The sequence below is a fragment of the Pararge aegeria genome (assembly GCF_905163445.1).
Source record: "Pararge aegeria chromosome W unlocalized genomic scaffold, ilParAegt1.1 SUPER_W_unloc_2, whole genome shotgun sequence".
Lineage (NCBI taxonomy): Eukaryota > Metazoa > Arthropoda > Insecta > Lepidoptera > Nymphalidae > Pararge > Pararge aegeria.
Genome location: NW_024396988.1, coordinates 384,498 through 402,770, shown reverse-complemented (window position 1 = coordinate 402,770; position 18,273 = coordinate 384,498). Strand labels below are relative to the sequence as shown.

Here is an 18,273-nt window from a genome sequence, read left to right as displayed (position 1 = left end):
GATATCATTTATGTCTAGTATGGATTCCATCTTTCCCAAATGTCGTGTTTTTTTCTTAACGATTTTTGAGTTTCAAGACTCTCACCATCATTTGAGGTACTACGTCTTCTGAATTTTGGTGATTTATTACTAATATTTTCAAAAGCTTGCGGATTACCAATACAAGTCGAAGGAACTTCTATATTTTTTAGAGCAACAATAAATTTTTCCCATCCGATAGGTTTAGGTCGTTTTAATGATCTTAACGTATAATTCACTAGATCAACAATATTACTATCATCTATAACTTCATTATCTAACACTAATACCCCATCATTTTTCCATCTAATTTTGTCTTTATGGTTTAGGAGAGTATTTAACAATATATCACCCTTTTTTTTGTACGTTTTTGGTATAAGTTTGTTTATATAAGTGGTTGTGTAAGAAATATCAATTGAAGAACCACATGCGTGCTTTTCATCTTCAGAGTCCTCACAAACTGCAGAATAATTGTCTTTGCTCTCCTTTTTAAGCAATTCAGTATCGTGCTTTTGCTCATTCTCTATAGTCACGGGTAGTTTTAATGGTCTCCTCTCTTCTCTGGTAAGGTGAAGATATCTTTGTAAAATTTGCATATACAATGACCATTTTTCACGGTCGTCCATTTTACTTTTTAGTATATTTTTCATTTCTTTGTCTAATCTTGATAATGAGTCTTCATGTATCGTATTTTCTGATTTTAAGCGTTCAATTACCTCTGGTTCAATAAGAATCATTTTCTTAGTGTACTCCATTTTTATACTAAATTAAACAATCCATTCAAAACAGCCCCCAATATAATCGGAAGAAATGCTCCTCCTTGCTGAATAATAATACGCTTTCTTACTTTACCTTTTCCTTTTTTAATTAATTTTCTTAGAATTGTTTTGTGTTTTTTCAGTTTACCCTTCTCACTATCCTTCAAAGGTACTTTACCATTCAATATATTAAAAATACATTCACTAATGCAATCAATTTCTTCGTCTTTGCAAACTTTTAATAACGCTGTACGATATTTAGGTTTAAGCGTAAGTAAAGCCCTTAATAAATCTTTATGAGTTTTTACACGTCCAAACATTATTATGTTCGTATTTTAATATTTAAATCACATTTGTAGAAAAAAAGCAATTCAGTTTTACTATGCTTAAGATGAGTTCTCTTGCTTCTTTATATTTCGGGGTATCGTCTTTAAAAATTTCTTTGATATATTCACATACACAATTTATTTCCTCTTTTTTAAGAGAACGAAGTAAAATTTTACGATATTTTGGTTTAAATGTTTGCAATGCAAATCTTAACTTTTTTATGTGTAACGTCGTGTTGCCTTCAACCATTATTTGTTACTGACATTAATCGAGTGCTGCACACCATATTTAAACCCCTTCTTAGGGACATATACTACACAGTCATTAGTAGAGGGGTCAATTTTAGTTTTAAAACGACATGCGTCATTTGTATTTTGTTTCAAATCAACCATTAAGTAACCATGAGGTTCCACAGTTGCATCTTTATAGGCCTCTTCGACAAATTTTGAATTATCTGGAAACACCTGGCGTGCTAAATGACGTATTTGCGTCCGGTCTCTGGGATTTTTGAAGTAAATAATATAGCTTGTATTCAGAGAAATATCTCGTTGTCCTCTACCTTGATGAAATAAATTTTGTGTAATGTAAAACACGCTTAAATTTCTGTGATGACTACCTTTAGTAAAAATATCAACGATGCGGCCATCAGACTCTCGCATGAGATCATCAATTATTACTAAACGCGGTTGCTGACCATCAAACATACTCATTTCAGGAATTCCTTATACATACGTTACATTTTCTAAATTATAAAGAGGTTGCATTTCATCATAACACCATAAAACTTGAGAAAAATGTGTGCTGCATACATTAGTACAGTTTTTTAAAAAAGTTGTTACAAAGTTTGATTTACCACAACCACTTGGACCTGCTACTATAGCAGTAAATGGATGTAAAAAATGATACATTTGTGAAGTGGTACGTGCTGTCTTGGTTATGGTAGAACAGGGAATGGGTTAAAAAAATAATATAACAGTATTTTAAAGTCACAAATATAATATGCTTAATAAAATGTTAATATTACAATGGAATCGATTTTATACACCTTTAATACATAATACAATTATTTGTAGTCTACATTATTTACAGTTTTAATACATCTTTGTATGTCAGCTAAATTATTCATCAATATTAATGATTTAAAAAAAAAATTATAACAAATAAGTTTATTGATGTGCCTCCGGAAAACATACAGCATTGATGTGAAGAAGCAGTTAGTACTTTACCGATTGTCTGCGGTCTATCTATAAACAAAGCAGTTCATCTTACCGATATAGATGGCGCTAGTGTCTCACCCAGCAAGGTAGCGGGTACCCGCTGTCACTTTGAACGTCATAGCGTTGTGTACTTTCGCCGCATGCGCGTCGAATCTAACATTATTTCGTTAATCCGTCTTCATTTTCAAAAGTTATTATCAAAATATTTTAAGAAATATAGTTATCCAGTGATAATAGTTCATATTTTTGATCGTGGGGGAATTTTGGCTACATTGCGTAATGGACCCCACGTGCACGAACGATGGCGATGAGGCTGCGGAAACAAATCAATCCGTAGCTTCGGATTCACTGGCGCCGCTGAGTTAAACCCTGATAGACTATTTAGTAAATTTACCGAAGCTTTCGGCAAATCGTCTTCGTCTTACAAATTATCAGAACAAACTTTACAAATCGTTTGCGGCAAAAGGGCCGAATGTATAGAACTTAGGCGTAGGAGATTAATAGCAGAAATCTCGGACAAAAGTATTCAAGCGGCTCTTAATAATATACCTCCTAGTGAGGAATTCTTATTTGATAAAACAACTCTTAATACATTAATTCAATCCCTTGGGGGCCCCCATTTTTGGATACAGCCACAAGCACCTAAAATAAGAGAACACTTAAAAAGAAAATACAAAGAACCAACTCCTTCTACGTCAAGAGCACAAACACAAAATAAAAATAATTTTCGCGATAATTACAAAAAACAACAGACACAACATACATACAAGGGTAAAAATGAGAGTTACAAACAAAATAAAAACACTACATTTCGAAACAAGGATACAAAAAAGTGACTATCCGACACATTTCAGGGGAGGGTATTTAAAGATGTTCAAAAAACGGTGGCAAGCGATGGGAGCAAACAAGTTTATAATGTCAATAATAACGGGCTTTCGAATACCTTTATACAAGAAACCTCCTCTGGTAATGCCCACCAAAAGCATAATGCGTCAATATGCAACCAGACCATCATCTGCCATGACTCTAATGATACAAGATCTATTGGACCAACGTGTACTACAAATTGCTCACAAAAAATCGCCCAGTTTTATCTCCAAGCTCTTCCTGCGAAAGAAAAACGATGGATCGATGCGTCCGATCTTCGACCTTCGCGAATTAAACAAATTTGTGAAACCAAAACAATTTCGTCTGATCTCTCATGCATCAGTTCCGAGTTTTCTACAACCAGGAGATTGGATGATAAAACTAGATATTTCTCAGGCTTACTTTCACATTCCGGCTGCAAAATCTCATCGACCTTTTTTGAGAATAAGCTACAAAAACCAATTGTATCAGATGACATGTCTACCTTTTGGTCTGGCTTCAGCACCTCACCTTTTCTCTTCTGTAACATGTTGGGTTGCGGAAACCCTCCGTGCGAAGGGATGTCGAGTGCTAGTGTACCTAGACGACTTCCTTCTGGTCCACCAAGACCAATCCAAGTTATGTCTTCAGGCTGCGGAAGCCGTGAGGCACTTGGAACATTTGGGCTGGCAAATAAATTATCAGAAATCGATTTTGACACCCACGCAAGACCTAGAATACCTGGGTATTCGATGGCAGACCATAGCAAATTCAATGTCCTTGCCTACGAGAAGGATAAATATTCTCAACGAGGCCTTAAAAGACTCATTACTGAAGAGTCGGATCAGTCTCCGCGAGTTGCAACGGTTGCTGGGGCAATTAAATTTCGCCAACTTTGTGATTCCCAGGGGCCGACTTCATTGCCGCAACATCCAAATATTCCTGCGACATTTCGACAGGAACCGCCCTCGACTAAAACTGTTCATTCCACAAGTCGTGGAACAGGAAATGATATGGTGGTGCAGAGCCACAAATCTCTGGTCTCCTATACATCTAAAACCTGCCACCCATTTCCTAGCCACGGATGCCTCAGATTGGGGTTGGGGTGCCCAATTAGACGGGAAATTAATGTCAGGAGCCTGGTCAGCTCAGCAAAAAGCATGGCACAGCAACAAAAAGGAGCTCTTTGCAGTTATAATGGCAATCACAAGCAACACAAGGAGCCTGCGAAGATCCCACGTCTTAGTTCAATCAGACAACCGAACGCTCATAGCATACATTCGGAAGGAGGGGGGAACGAGATCACTCTCTTTACTGACTCTAACATTCGATCTCCTAAACATAACAGACAAGTTTCAGATTACACTATCTGCTCATTACCTTCCAGGACGATACAACATAATCGCGGACAAGCTGTCTCGAGGAAAACCGCCCGCAGAGTGGCACCTTCTTCCTCAGGCTACACGGGAGGTCTTTATAAGATGGGGGCGACCCGAGATCGACCTGTTCGCGACAAAACAGACTGCCGTAGTAAAGAACTACGTCTCAATAGACTGCAAAGATCGATCAGCAAACTATATAGATGCCTTCAGCAGACCATGGGGACACCAATTAGCGTGGGTGTTTCCTCCTCCAAATCTATTGCCAAAAGTACTAACACATTTGAACAGTGCGACTGGGGTATACCTGATAGTAGCGCCCGAATGGCCTCGAGCTTTTTGGCTTCAAGACCTGAAATCCAGGGCACTAGATCACCCACACGAATTACAGAACCTGAACGAGACCCTGATAGATGCCACGACGTCACAGGTTCCGCCTCAAGTGCAGACATTGACCCTGAAAGTCTGGAAAATTGGGGGTGGGGTAGCCAAATAAAAGATTGGTCTACTCGGGAAAAAGACCTATTAAAAAACAGTTGGAGGCAATCTACCTTAAGTACCTACTTACCAGCCATCAAAAGATGGCTCAGTTGGTGCAAGAGCGTCCAAATAAATCCTAAATTTCCTCAGCCTGCAGAAGTAGCAAAATTTTTGATAAATCTTTTTTTACATGAAAATCTATCTTATAGCACCATTCTCGTACACAAATCAGCTGTCTTAACCTTCTGCGGTCCCCATGCAGAACAACAATCATTTTCAAATTTTATAGTAAAACACGCCCTTAAGGCAATCAGCGTTGCTAAACCTAAAGCTCCCAGACTAACGCTCATATGGGACCCAAATGTCGTGCTTGAGTGGCTTTCATCTAACCCACCCAAAGATACTCTTTTCGAAATATCTAGACGAACCGCTACTATACTTTTGTTAGCCTCGGGACGTAGGGTTCACGACCTAACTTTGCTAAAAATTTCTAGCGATTTTTTTTGTGACTCCGGGGATAATATATACTTAATACCAGCATTTGGCTCAAAGACTGACACACACTCTTATCGACAATCTGCGTGGAAGCTTTCAAAACATAATGATAAAAACTTATGTCCAGTAACATTGGTCAGGTTTTTTGATAGAGAAAAATAGGTCAAGGAGATTGGAAGTTGAGGGCTTAGATAATCTCTTTATTACTGTCTGCAATAAAACTAAAGCTGCATCACGCACAGTAATAGGCAACTGGGTTCGTACGGTTCTTAAGCAAAGTGGCATTAATGCACCCCCAGGGAGCTGCAGATCAGCAGTAGCTTCCTTAGGATGGTCGGATAACCAACCAATTGACGCTATATTGTCTCGGGGTAACTGGAGATCATCAGAAACATTTTTTAATCATTACTGTCGTGAGATTGACCTACCTATAAATAACAGAAACTTATTTTTTGGTACCTTTAATCCAGTTTGAATTTTAATAATATGTGCGCTGATTCTTACAACACTTAAATTATTTTTGTCATAATGTGTATAAATTATTTGTATTTAATTATTGCAATATGATTAAATAATAGAAAGAAATAAGAATAATTAACTATTATTCTCACTTAATTTCTTAATCCTGATTAAATATTAATTCATCATAGCGTTGTGTTTACATTTCACCAGCAGATAACAAACACGTCTTCACATCAATGCTGTATGTTTTCCGGAGGCACATCAATATGACGGTTTTACAAAACAATAAAACCGATATTATGTGCCGAGAGGGAAAACATACAGCATTGCAGGAAGTTCTTCCTGGTGGAGACTATGACGTTCAAAGTGACAGCGGGTACCCGCTACCTTGCTGGGTGAGACACTAGCGCCATCTATATCGGTAAGATGAACTGCTTTGTTTATAGATAGACCGCAGACAATCGGTAAAGTACTAACTGCTTCTTCACATCAATGCTGTATGTTTTCCCTCTCGGCACATAATATCGGTTTTATTGTTTTGTAAAACCGTCATATTAAGTATAGAGAAAACTTATTCTACAAACAAATACCATCGATAAAACTCATGATTCAGTATTGAGCAAATTAATTTTGTAGTGACCCCAAGCTAATGTTTCACTAGAGTTATTGATAAAAAATCGTTTTGTATCAGAATGTGAAAGTGATATTTTATTATTTTTTTGGGTAAATATAACATGTTTTATTGATCGAAATCTATACATTTCACATATCTCATTTTTCTTTTTGAATAGAACTGTTTTATAATTTTCCATTTGGAATGTTTTAGTAACTGATTTGTTAACTCCTTTTGCTTTTGCAACGAATTTATCTAATGAATTTATGGCATACATTTTTGATCTTAAACCAACAAATTCTGTGACAATTGTCCCGTTATTTTCATCTTTGAAATAGCCAATTTTTTTTTTATTTAATAAAGGAAAACCATATGTGTTATTAGAACAGTAGTCTGAAGTATCAAAATATTTGTTTAAATCAGGTTTAATATCAGCATAAAAATTGTCAGTAAAAATTTGATATATGAAGCTGTCAGTGTCAGTATACAACATTTTACAATTGGATCCATATTTTTTTTTCATGTAGTTATAGTGGAAATCATACATGAGGGTTTTAGAAATATCTAAAATACAAAGTCCTAAATATATGGGTTTATTGTAAAATAGTTTCGTTTTTTTAAGTTGAATAGCGACAAAATTTTCTGAGAATATTGAAAGGCTATGAAACTCAGGTCTCACAATAAGTTTTTGAGCACCTCTGACTTTACCCCTATCTTCCCAATGCATACATAATTTAACATCCACTCGTTTTTCAATGTTTTCCATAGTTTTCCCAAATATTGAATTATTCATTAGTTTATAAAAGTCTTTTTCAAAATCGGAATGAGCAGATGTACGTAGTTTTGTATTTAAATCAATATATTTTTGTAACCAAGGACTCTGTTGAAATTTTAAAATTCTATGGACTTTTTTTAGTTTTAACCCCATTTCAAGAGATTGTTTAAGGTTTCTGTAATGAATTACATATTTATTTTTATCATATAAATTTGGAACTAATTTTAAATGCTTGCTCCCTCCAGCTAAAATATTCTCTGGGCATAGTGGAAAATCGGAATGCAGATCATGCAAATCTTGTGGATATTCTAAATCGACTTCAAGAATATATCCTACATCAGAATCAATTGGAATATTAAAATCAGTATTACAATCCACCCATTCAAAACCACCCGTAGGAAGATACTGAGACATAGCCCAACCATATAAATTGTTAGCATCTAAGTACGTAATATAAGATGATTGAACTTGCTCATCAAAGTTTGGCATAAATTTATTATTAGCTTGTGCATAACGGTTGCTGCATTGGGAGACACCACCACGTATACCGGATTTTACAAAAGCTATTTTATCAAAATCTGTTAGTAGCTCTAATGTCACTTGTGTATACTTCAACATTGCATCCCAACTAAGTCCCGGTGCTGTATAATATTGAACGGGATCTAAATCATATGTTTTAATACATACGTTTCTAAAATTTTTAAATATATCAGTTAAAAGAAGTACATCTGTTTTTAGGTATAAGTCAGAATAGTCACCCATATCACGACATTTAAAATGAACCCAAACTTCCGTAGCATGTCTATAATCCTCATTTGATACTGCACTGTTAGTTAGTGTATTAAAAAACTGTTCTTGTGTGGGAAGTGACGTTAACTTTAAAGATTCAAATGAAGTCATAAAATCATAGGGATATATACCTTTACGTTTTAAATAACGAAGATCATCAATATTTTGAAAATTCCTACTCAGTTCAGTAAAGTTTTCATCATTTAAATTTTTCGATAACGAATCTATGCTACATGACAAAAATTTCAAAGAATCAATGAACCTTAATTCAATCTTATTAACACCTATTTGTATAATTTTTGAAAAAGAAATATATCGCTCTTTATTTTGGGGTATGACATTTACTTCACCCTCCGAAAAATTTAATGCATGCACAATGAAATGAGCATCATAGTTACTTAGGTTGTGTAAAATTATGGGAATAAATTTGGGGGTTTCAAACTTTTCTGCACAACTTGTATGACAGACACCTACAAAGGTACCAGTATATTTATTAAAATCTATTTTATGTTCCGAATCGAGATCTTTATCACATATATAACATGTAGTAGTGACAGATATTTTATTCTTCATATCCACCGTGAGGGAAATAGGGTTAATCACAGTTAAGTTTTGATTAACAATCCGTTTAACGTCTTCGCTTAACCTCTCCATAAATACTTTGGAACAATTATTACCCGTATATGTTTCATACTTAGACAAACTATCATTAAATGCACATTTTATATAGTACCCAAAACTGTATTCATCGTGTCTCTGAATATTTTCAGTATACGAGGTAGATGGATTATTACCACAGCCTTGTATAGGATTTAAAAATGATTCAAAATCTGCATAAATAACAAAAGGTACTTTTAACTTCCTCTCATATTTATCAAACGTCAATTTAGCTCTCGCAGCGTTCGGTAAATCGGTTCGGATGTGATTACAATCATGTTGTTGATGAATTTTCAATTTAGAATTAGTTTCAAAGTAAAGCAGACAACCATCACAAATATGTGTAGCATGTTCATGTGAATTTATTTGTCGGCTGACTAATCGAGAAAGATTTTTAATATAACAATAATGACCATTGGATCCATTGTTAATGAATAATAAATTAACATGATTTTGTTTACGACATTTTGTGAAATATAGTGGACCAATTATTTTCGTAGATTTATTTGTTATATCACGATCAAGACCAAAAATATTTATACTTATATTATTAAAGCACTCAAATTTATTAATATCTTTTAATTTAACCGGGAATGGGATATTTGTGAAATTTAAAGAGTTTTGTTTAGATAAATATGAAGATACTCTATCTGAATTTTTATTAACTGGATGCAAAGCAGAAAGTATTGCCCATTTAAAACATTGATGATCTTTGTTTTTTTCATTAATTATAGCCCGCTTATGTTTAATGTCTAAAGGTAAATCTATATAAGAAGATCCTTTTAATGGGTTAAATTTATTAATGTTTATATCAATATACTTTATTTTTTTAAGACTCCATCCACTGTCTTTCTTTTCAAAATTACTTATTTTATTTGAAATTTCTGTACTGCTACTAGAATAAATAACACTAATGTCATCACCTAAACAAAACATATAATTAAATGTTTGAAAATCAAAAGTATTTTCTATATTTTTTGTTGGTTGTACAAAATCTCCTTGTAAAATAAAATTTACTTTTAATGTAGTATGCTCTTTTAAAGCATTATCAAGCAAATTATATACAGTATTTTTAATTATGTTAAGAAAGTGCTCAGGAGTTTCGAATATAGAATTAGTGTTAGTGGAATTGGGGATTCTGTACGTTACTATCCGCCGTCCGAAAGCAGTTTCTATTAATTGAACATTATTTAAGTTGGGATTTAAACTTAGAACATTTTTGCTATGAGTCTTGCTTTTAAGATGATTGGTATAATATTTTCTGTTAACATATACTTTGCAGTTAAGGCATTCGATAGTATTATTGTTTGTAGAACTTACAGATGTAGTTGTTTCTTCCTGTATTGGGTTCGTTGTTACCACCGCAGCAGATGTTGAAGGCTCTTGAGAAAATGGACGCTTACTCGAAGAATATTTTGTGACAGCAATTTTTCTTTTTACACCTCCTCCACTTTGTCTTGATCTGAAAATAATTAAAATGATAAAATCAAATAACATATCTTAAAACGTAATAGCATTACTAATACACTAGTAATAATTTACCATTTTTTATACACATTACGCAGTACGCCATCATAGGAAACACGCCATCAATTTCATCGCTTGAAATGGAACACGTGGAAGTAAAGTGATCCGTACAAGGGGTATAAAAAGGTTTTATGTCTGGATCTTCTAACAACCAACTCGGAAGTTTATTACTTATGTACCACAATCGTATATACCTATGCATCTTATTAACCACAAATGGTTTAGTGAATACACTAATGTCATCGTTGGTTAAAGATTCCATAGTGATTATTTTGCTTTCACAGTTTACCACTCAATGAGTAAAACTAAGAATCATCCGAACATTTATATATGGCACGCCCCACTCTCAGAACAGACAAGATGCAAGTATTCTTATGTAACTTAAACAATAGTGAAAATATACTCACAAAGCAGCTTGATCGGTTTCTACTTGTATACACAGGTTCACTAAGTCAAATTCAACTTCCGCTGCTTGACATAGCTCAACCATTTCTTCTTCGTAAACAAAGTCGTTGAGTTCGACAGTCATTGTGCAGTTTTGTGTGGTAACTTAGAATATGAAGTACATTTCCTAATCTTCTTCCTCGGAGTCCCAAATGGGGCTCGGGGTAACCGCTCAGGGCGATGGCCCTTTTCGGTGGTAGCAACGCCGTCTGCAACTACAGACGGGTCACTTGGTGGGACCGTTGGGTCCGTGGTGTCGAGTCCGGGGAAGAAGTCGCGGCAGCGCGATCAAGCCTGCGTTATGACGCGGCGATCAGCGGTGCTGCGGCGACTTGGTTTGTCCTGGATGGGGCTTACGCCCGCCGCTCAGCGAGGTCGAGCTTGCCAATGTGCATTGGCAAGCGCCCGTCAGCCAGCGGCGAGGAAGCGTTTGGAAGTCCGGTGGTTACGTGGTCCTCGTGGGGCGCTCCGTAGACAGCGCGTCTTCATCCGCCACTTGAAGACGCCTGTCTTGCAAAGAGGTGCCCACAGTCTTGACTATTCGACGGGGAATAGCCGACGTGGGCATCTCATGCATGGGGCCGGTATACCAAATGGATAGTAGGTCCTTGTGAGGATGGGGTTTGTTCTTCAAAAGGCCCATCGGCATTCCGGGGGGCAATATGGAGCTCATCCAGTGCAGAGCCCCATTATGCATGCCAGGATGAGCGGGACTGGGTCGCGCTGCTCCTGGATCGCCATCAGGACCTGATTCAGGGCACCGATGACGCGGGTCGTCCTTGTGTCCAATGGGCCGCGGGCCGGCTGAACTGCCGACTGCGGTACTCCCACTCGCTTCGCCTTCGTCCCCCTTTCGGGGGCAGCGACCACGGTGGGCTTGGACGGTCCGGCGGGCTGCGCTAGAGGCTGCATCGTGATGAGGGGCGTCGCTGTGGATGGTGCGCTCGGCTTGCGCGCTTTGGCGCGCTTACCGCCACGCTTGCGGCGTCGCTTGCGGCCTTGCTGCTGCCCTGGCTGGTTGGCAGCGGCCGTCAGTGAACCGGGTGCATCTGCTTCTCTTTGCAGAGTAGCAGCAGTTGTGGCGCGCGCAGCTGTGGTAGTGCGCGCAGTGGTACCCGCTCGGCGGTTGCGGGCCTCCTTGCGGAAGACCGCGCAGGCTGCGTTGTTCGCCGTGTGTGCCTCCCCACAGTTGGCGCACGTCGGCGGCTCCTCCCGGGGACGAGGGCAGTCCCGGGCTGGGTGACTTCCCCCACATCTCACACAGGCAATGGGCCTGTGGCAGTTGTGGGAGGAGTGCCGGAACTGCTGGCATCGATGGCATTGCGCGGGCCCCTTCCTGCCGCGCCATGCCTCAATAATGACGCCGGGCATACAGAGGAGCTCGCGCACCTCATATATGCCCGGGGTGAGGTCCGACGTACGCTGCAGTTGCGCGTACATCAAACAGCCCGGTCTGCCCGGGCGGGCGGGGATCGCTCGCACGTGCTCCGGCGTGTAGCCAAGCTCGCGCAGCTCCTGCTCCACTAGTGCCGGATCCGTGTCGGCCGGCAGGCCGCGGATCGCCACCTTGAGGCTCCTCTCTGCTGGCAGCGAGTAGCAGAACCAGGAGATTCCGCTAGCACCCTCCAGCTGGGTCAGGTACCGCTGGATGAGGCGGAACTCCTGGTCCGACTTGGGTATAAAACGGACGCCCTTGCCATAGGGGCGTCCGTTTGGTGTGTGTCCCAGGAGCTTCTTCAGCTCCCGGAAGTGGTGCGGCCAATCCGGCAACGCCTCCACTATCAGTGGAGGGTATTTGGCTGCTGTCTTCGGCGCTCCTCCGATGTCGATGGTAGCGGCTGGGGCAGCAGCGGCGGCTGTGGCGTCGTTTGGGGCGACGTTGGTGGCGCGGGTGGGGGCCGCGCCGGCGGCCTGTCGTGTCCGGGCGGCGTATGTCGGGCTCGGGGACGCTGAAGCGTCCATCGGCGAGCTCGGCGATAGTGCGGGCATGCTTGATGGCATAAAAGCTGCCGGAGTCTTGGGTCCCCGTTTAGGCGGGGACGGGAATCTTCCCACGGCGATGTCCGCCTGTGCGGCGGTAAATCGCGGCGATCGCGGGGAAGGTATTGGTGCTGCAGTCCTGGTCCCTGGGTTGGGAGGTGCAGCAACGGTGGGCGTGGTCCGGGTCGGGGTCGGTGTCGCCTGTCGAGACAGCGCTGGCGACAGAGAGAGCGGGCTTGCAGCAAAAGCCACTTCTCCTGCTCCGGTGGAGGGCCCAGCACCGTGGGCCAAGGTGGTGCGGGTGGCGAGGCCGGTCGCGACGATCGCGTCCAGGCCGACTTCAAGCGCGGCGGTAGTGTTCCGCACGAACACTCTTCGCCTTATTGCGCGCGGATGGGTGGCACGCCGCTGCGGTAGCGGCGGCGGGTTAGGCGCCGGTGGCGGCATGGCCGAAGGCGCTAGGGTCGCGGGTAGCGGAGCCGAGGCTCAACGCTAAACACGGCGGTGCGGAGCGCAAGGCGCTCGACGCGGGAACGCGGGGGGTGCGGAGCACGGGGGGCTCGACGCGGGACGCGAGGGGGTGCGGAGCGCGGGGCGCTCGACGCGGTACGCGGGGCGCTTCGGCGCGGGGCGGAGCTGCCTGACGTGGCCCGAGCAGCGGTGTCGGCACGCCAACCCCAACGACCCGGCCCCCGGGGCTTGCCGCTGGTGGCAGACCGGGGAACCAGAATCGGGGAGGAATGACGCGTAAATCCGAGCGCCGCCGCTGGACGCAGTTGGTTCGGTAGGCAGTCGCAGTGACCGAACACTAGGACGGGCCCGAACGCCGGTGCACAGGTGTGCACGCGATGGCAGCTCGAGCAACTCCTCATTTAACTCAACAACAACTCCTCCTCAGAAGTACATTTAAGAAAAAGGATAGCTTTTATATTAGTTTCGCTTGCATGAAGCAGTGGGGATAGCAAATAGATAAAGAAAAATATTTTTAAAATACAGGTAATAAGCACTTAAGTTTTCATGGGTTCGTATAGAGGGTCTTTTTACTTTGTGATGTTTACCGACCGCAGGTTCAGAGAATACTTATTGTTTCTGGTTATCTCTGTCAATAAAGTATTTTTTACAGTCATGCTTCCCAGCGATTTGCTTTGTAATGTTGTATCTCGCATGCTTTGATAGTGCTTATCACCAGCAGATTCAACGTAGTACTTTAATCGCAAATCTGCATATTTCCAGTATTCAAGAGGCGAAACATCTTTAAGACTCTTCATGTCATAGATGTCTATTTTGATTAGATGTGTTGCACTGATACTGTCATCGTCGTTGGATGAGATATATGATAGGCCCCCGTCACTTGCTTGCGCTACACATGAAGACTTTGACTGTCTCTTCTTTTTCTTTTGCTTTTCAAAAAAAGCATCTATACTGTTGCTCCTTCTCATTGCGGTCTTTTTATTGTCACTCATATCTTGATCATCTGATATATTGAGTGGATAATATAAGTGCTTTAAAGTATATTCATCATTCGGTGAATTCTAGAATAAATATGAGATCACGATTAAAACAAAATATTAATTAGATTCATAACAGTTCCACATCGTAAAGATTCAATTATAAGTTACGAATAGATAAAAAAAGACAAACGTATGTGATTCTTACCTCCATGATGAATAAATGTTGTTTCACACCACTGGTCGATCTTAGTAAGTGTATCTTAGTGATATAAGTAGACTTTTAAAACACTGGGTTGGATACTAACAGTCTGACACTGAATAAACTTATGCCTTAAAGACTTTTAAAATACTGGGTTAGATACTAACAGTCGGACACTGAATAAACTTATGGCTTGTATGGTTGAGTGAAACGTTTTATACGCACATTTTTATAATACAAGTTTGTTCTTGTCTTTAATTAATCATTGAAACTACCGTGGCTGTTTATTGCTTGTAACTAGGAATGGACAATAAAAAATACTTTGACAAAGGAAAGGTTGGGTTATTTATTACGGTGTTTCGTATAGTTAAATAAAAAAAATTCTTTAGATAATGTTCCAACGAACAATATATTTTTTTTTGAGTTGAACAAGTAAGTTCTTGTCTGCAATCAGGTAGGTTTATTGTTTGTAACGAGGAATGTGCAACAAAAAATACTTTGGGAAAGGTTACTTGCGTGTTATTTATTTCAGTGCTCCATAAAATAGAATTAAAAAAACTTTGGAATCTTTTCGAGACGAAAATAATTTATTAACAATACATTGTCTTATTTTAAACGATGCTCTACTAAGAATTTCTCTTTTTTTGTTATAAATATTCTAATGTTTCAAACATGATGTGCATATCCTTTGTCAATAACAATTATCGAGTCTTTAATACACTTAATCAAACCAAAATCATTTTGATAATGCTGTAATATGTTAAACCTATCGTAATATCAAATATAGAGTTCTTAATAAACTTAATCAAACGAAAATCCATTTGATAATGCTGTAATATGTTAAACCTATCGTAATATAAAGTCCTTAATAAACTTAATGAAACCAAAATCATTTTAATAATTCTGTAATATGTTAAACCTATCGTAATATCAAATATAGAGTTCTTAATAAACTTAATCAAACGAAAATCCATTTGATAATGCTGTTGTTAAACCTATCGTAATATAAAGTCCTTAATAAACTTAATGAAACCAAAATCATTTTAATAATTCTGTAATATGTTAAACCTATCGTACGTAATGTTTTCATAAACCTATTTTAATAAGTTGTAAATATTCTTATTTTCCAAATATTATGTGCATATACTTAATCAATATCACATATTGAGACCTTAATAAACTTAATCAAAACGTAATTATTTTGATAACGCTGAAATATGTTAAGTTTATATATTTTGGTTTCATCTTATCAAAGTATGAATTTACTAATTGAAATTACGATAATTTGAATTACTAATTTAAAGTACGAGAAAATCTAATAATAATTAGAATAATAGCTTTGGTTTTAGAAACTTGTTAGAATTCGAATATACCTATATCGAATAGTAAAGTTAATAAAAAAAGTTATATCTGCTATAGTGTAATGCGTATTGGAACTTATCCCAATACGCATTACACTCATCCAGGAACTATATTCCAATATGAATTAGAATCCACAGACTTAGGTAAAAACCTGAGGTAGTGAGGTAGAGTCGGCGCATATATGAGTGCTATGAGATAGTATTTTGACCTATATAACGCAATTGGAATTAGTTAGATTTTCATCAAAATCCAATAAGAATCTTATTAGAATCCTCAAAAAAATTTTCGGATGGGGAAAAACGGGGTTTGCCCGGTTTCAGAAGTGAGGCAAATACGGCATTCTATACTACTTACGCATAATGATAAAAAAGTCATTCTATCAGGTTTTCCTGAGGTTTATACTTCAAGAGAATAAATTTTAATAATTTGTCATACAATACTACAGTGACAGCCATAATATCATCTGTTTTCACATTTATGGTCAAATGGGGTCACAGATAACTATGGCAAGGGCAAAGAGGTTTAGCCTTTTTATATATAATCTTTTTGCTTTTTGTTCCATAGTAAACTGTCACCCCATATGAGCATAAATGTGAACACGGCTATAGTATAAGTTGTGTTCAAATTGCGTAATGTGTAATTTGTATAACATCTTATTAAAAAAAAATATCAAAATCATTTTACAGTTAACAATCTTCAGAATTTTCTATCTTGTGAGAGATGAGAGTGAAGCCTGCTTCTAAGCAGACTTGTCGTTAAGAAATTCATCAATCGTATAGTTTTATCCAATTTGTTATAACATATTGCTTATACTTATGCATTGGTACATACATATAAAACATTTAATTATCTTAATGTATTATTCCAGATATTACTTGCAGGATTCATACACGCATAAATAGTAATGGTAAGATACTTAGTTATCTATGCAAAATTTCACCAAAATCCGTTTTGGGTCAAAATGAGGGTTTAAAAACCTATATTTTAAATCCCCCACAAACGTTAAGGAGGTGTTCCACGAAAAAAACTATGACAGTCTCCGGGATACAAGGTATATATATATATCTATCTATATCAGAGCAATGATTAACTCGAACATCTATATATATATCTATATAAAAGAAAGTTGTGTTAGTTACACCATTTATAACTGAAGAACGGCTGGACCAATTTTTATCATATTTGCTTTTTTGGATTCCTCTTAGACCGAAACAGGATAATAAGTATCAAAATATAACATTCATAGAATAAAATATATCCGCGGTACGAAGTTCGCCGGGACAGCTAGTAGATAATAAAGTAATAATGTGAAGAAACATATTAGGTTGGGGAAAAAGTTTCTTCGCATTTTTTAAGAAAATTCAAAACATTTTTTAATATAGTTTATGTACATTTATTTAGTGGAAATCTGAAGGTGCAAGGTCTGGACTATACGGTGGATGCATTAACACCTCCCAGCCAAACTCTCTTAACTTTTGCTGAGTGGCTAAAGATGTGTGAGGTCTAGCGTTATCAGGATGAAAAACCACACCCGTTCTGTTGATTCATTCCGGCCGCTTTCTCTCAACTTCTTGCTTTAATCTAATCTCGTCATATGTAATTAGGTGTATACATAAATATTTTCAACAAGCATATTTGAATATGAAATTTAATTGAATACGTTGAAGTTGTGCATCAATGCAGGCCATTTAGTAGATTAACTGAACTCCAATGTCACATTTATTAACTTGCAACTCACTAGAGGCACTGAACTTTAGTGTAACTTTTGCCAAGCTAATATACTTACTACCTCCAAGTTTGTGAGGGCTTTCCGAGTAATTATCACTTCATCTGATGAAAATACTTCGTCGTAGTCTACATCTCATTCGATATGATGGCATTCCGGAGAAATCTGGAGAAAACTTAATAGGTATTTTGGAAGTCATAACAAAACATGCAAAATTTCCTTTGAAGCCATGCGACATAGACTTTATTACCCGGGTGGCCCCTATGAACAAGGTGAATAAGAAGCCTAAGCTAATTATTATACGGTTTTTATCACGCTATAATAAGGATGAGTTTTTGAGCAGAGTGAGACAACTTGGAAGTTGAAAGGCGTATGACTTAGGCTTTACGGGTGTGCAATCTTCAATTTTCTTTAACGATCATTTGACAAGTGCAAATAAGGGGTTATTACACCAGGCTAAAAATAAGTGTAAGGAATGCAATTATCGCTTTGTTTGGGTTAAAAACTGTAGTGTTATGGTGCGTAAATCCGAATCTAGTCCCGTTCTTCACATTAACACTGAGGCAGATTTATTCAAAATAAAATTAGTGCCATCTTTGTTTATAATGTTATAATATATGATCAAACGAACTTGCAAAGTGAAGTTCGATCGATATTATATGAGTACGCTTCATTCGAAGATATAATAAACAACATGTAGTCCTTTTACCCTGCAGGCAACATTTCGCACATTTAGTAATAAGTAGGTAGTATTACTTTTTTTTTTTT

The 18,273-nt window shown here is 38.4% G+C and overlaps 3 protein-coding genes across 3 annotated transcripts; 1 reads left to right on the top strand and 2 right to left on the bottom strand.

Annotated features, from left to right (window-relative positions):
• The first annotated feature begins 3,307 nt into the window (after window positions 1–3,307).
• Window positions 3,308–5,041, top strand: LOC120636803. The gene has a single exon (XM_039908367.1). The coding sequence runs from the start codon at window positions 3,308–3,310 to the stop codon at window positions 5,039–5,041; it is 1,734 nt and encodes a 577-aa protein (XP_039764301.1).
• A 120-nt stretch (window positions 5,042–5,161) lies between these two features.
• LOC120636802 lies at window positions 5,162–11,111 on the bottom strand. The gene is made up of 4 exons (XM_039908366.1): window positions 10,751–11,111; window positions 9,882–10,278; window positions 5,728–5,895; window positions 5,162–5,176 (listed from the first exon to the last, which is right to left on the bottom strand). The coding sequence occupies exons 1-4, from the start codon at window positions 10,870–10,872 to the stop codon at window positions 5,162–5,164; spliced, it is 702 nt and encodes a 233-aa protein (XP_039764300.1). The 5' UTR covers window positions 10,873–11,111.
• A 345-nt stretch (window positions 11,112–11,456) lies between these two features.
• LOC120636801 lies at window positions 11,457–13,214 on the bottom strand. Its single transcript, XM_039908364.1, has one exon. It carries the CDS (start codon window positions 13,212–13,214, stop codon window positions 11,457–11,459), a length of 1,758 nt encoding a protein of 585 aa, XP_039764298.1.
• Between the last annotated feature and the right edge of the window lie 5,059 nt (window positions 13,215–18,273).

Excerpts from the sequence above, each read along its gene's own strand:
- LOC120636803 (XM_039908367.1), top strand. The coding sequence starts at position 3,308 with ATGCGTCAATATGCAACCAGACCATCATCTGCCATGACTCTAATGATA.
- LOC120636802 (XM_039908366.1), bottom strand. The coding sequence starts at position 10,872 with ATGACTGTCGAACTCAACGACTTTGTTTACGAAGAAGAAATGGTTGAG. Across the intron at positions 10,279-10,750 it reads GAAACCGATCAAGCTGCTTT|ATCAAGACAAAGTGGAGGAG; the intron begins GTGAGTATATTT and ends AATTATTTTCAG. Across the intron at positions 5,896-9,881 it reads TTAACATAATTAAAAATACT|TTACCCCGAGACAATATAGC; the intron begins GTATATAATTTG and ends GATGATCTCCAG.
- LOC120636801 (XM_039908364.1), bottom strand. The coding sequence starts at position 13,214 with ATGCCGCCACCGGCGCCTAACCCGCCGCCGCTACCGCAGCGGCGTGCC.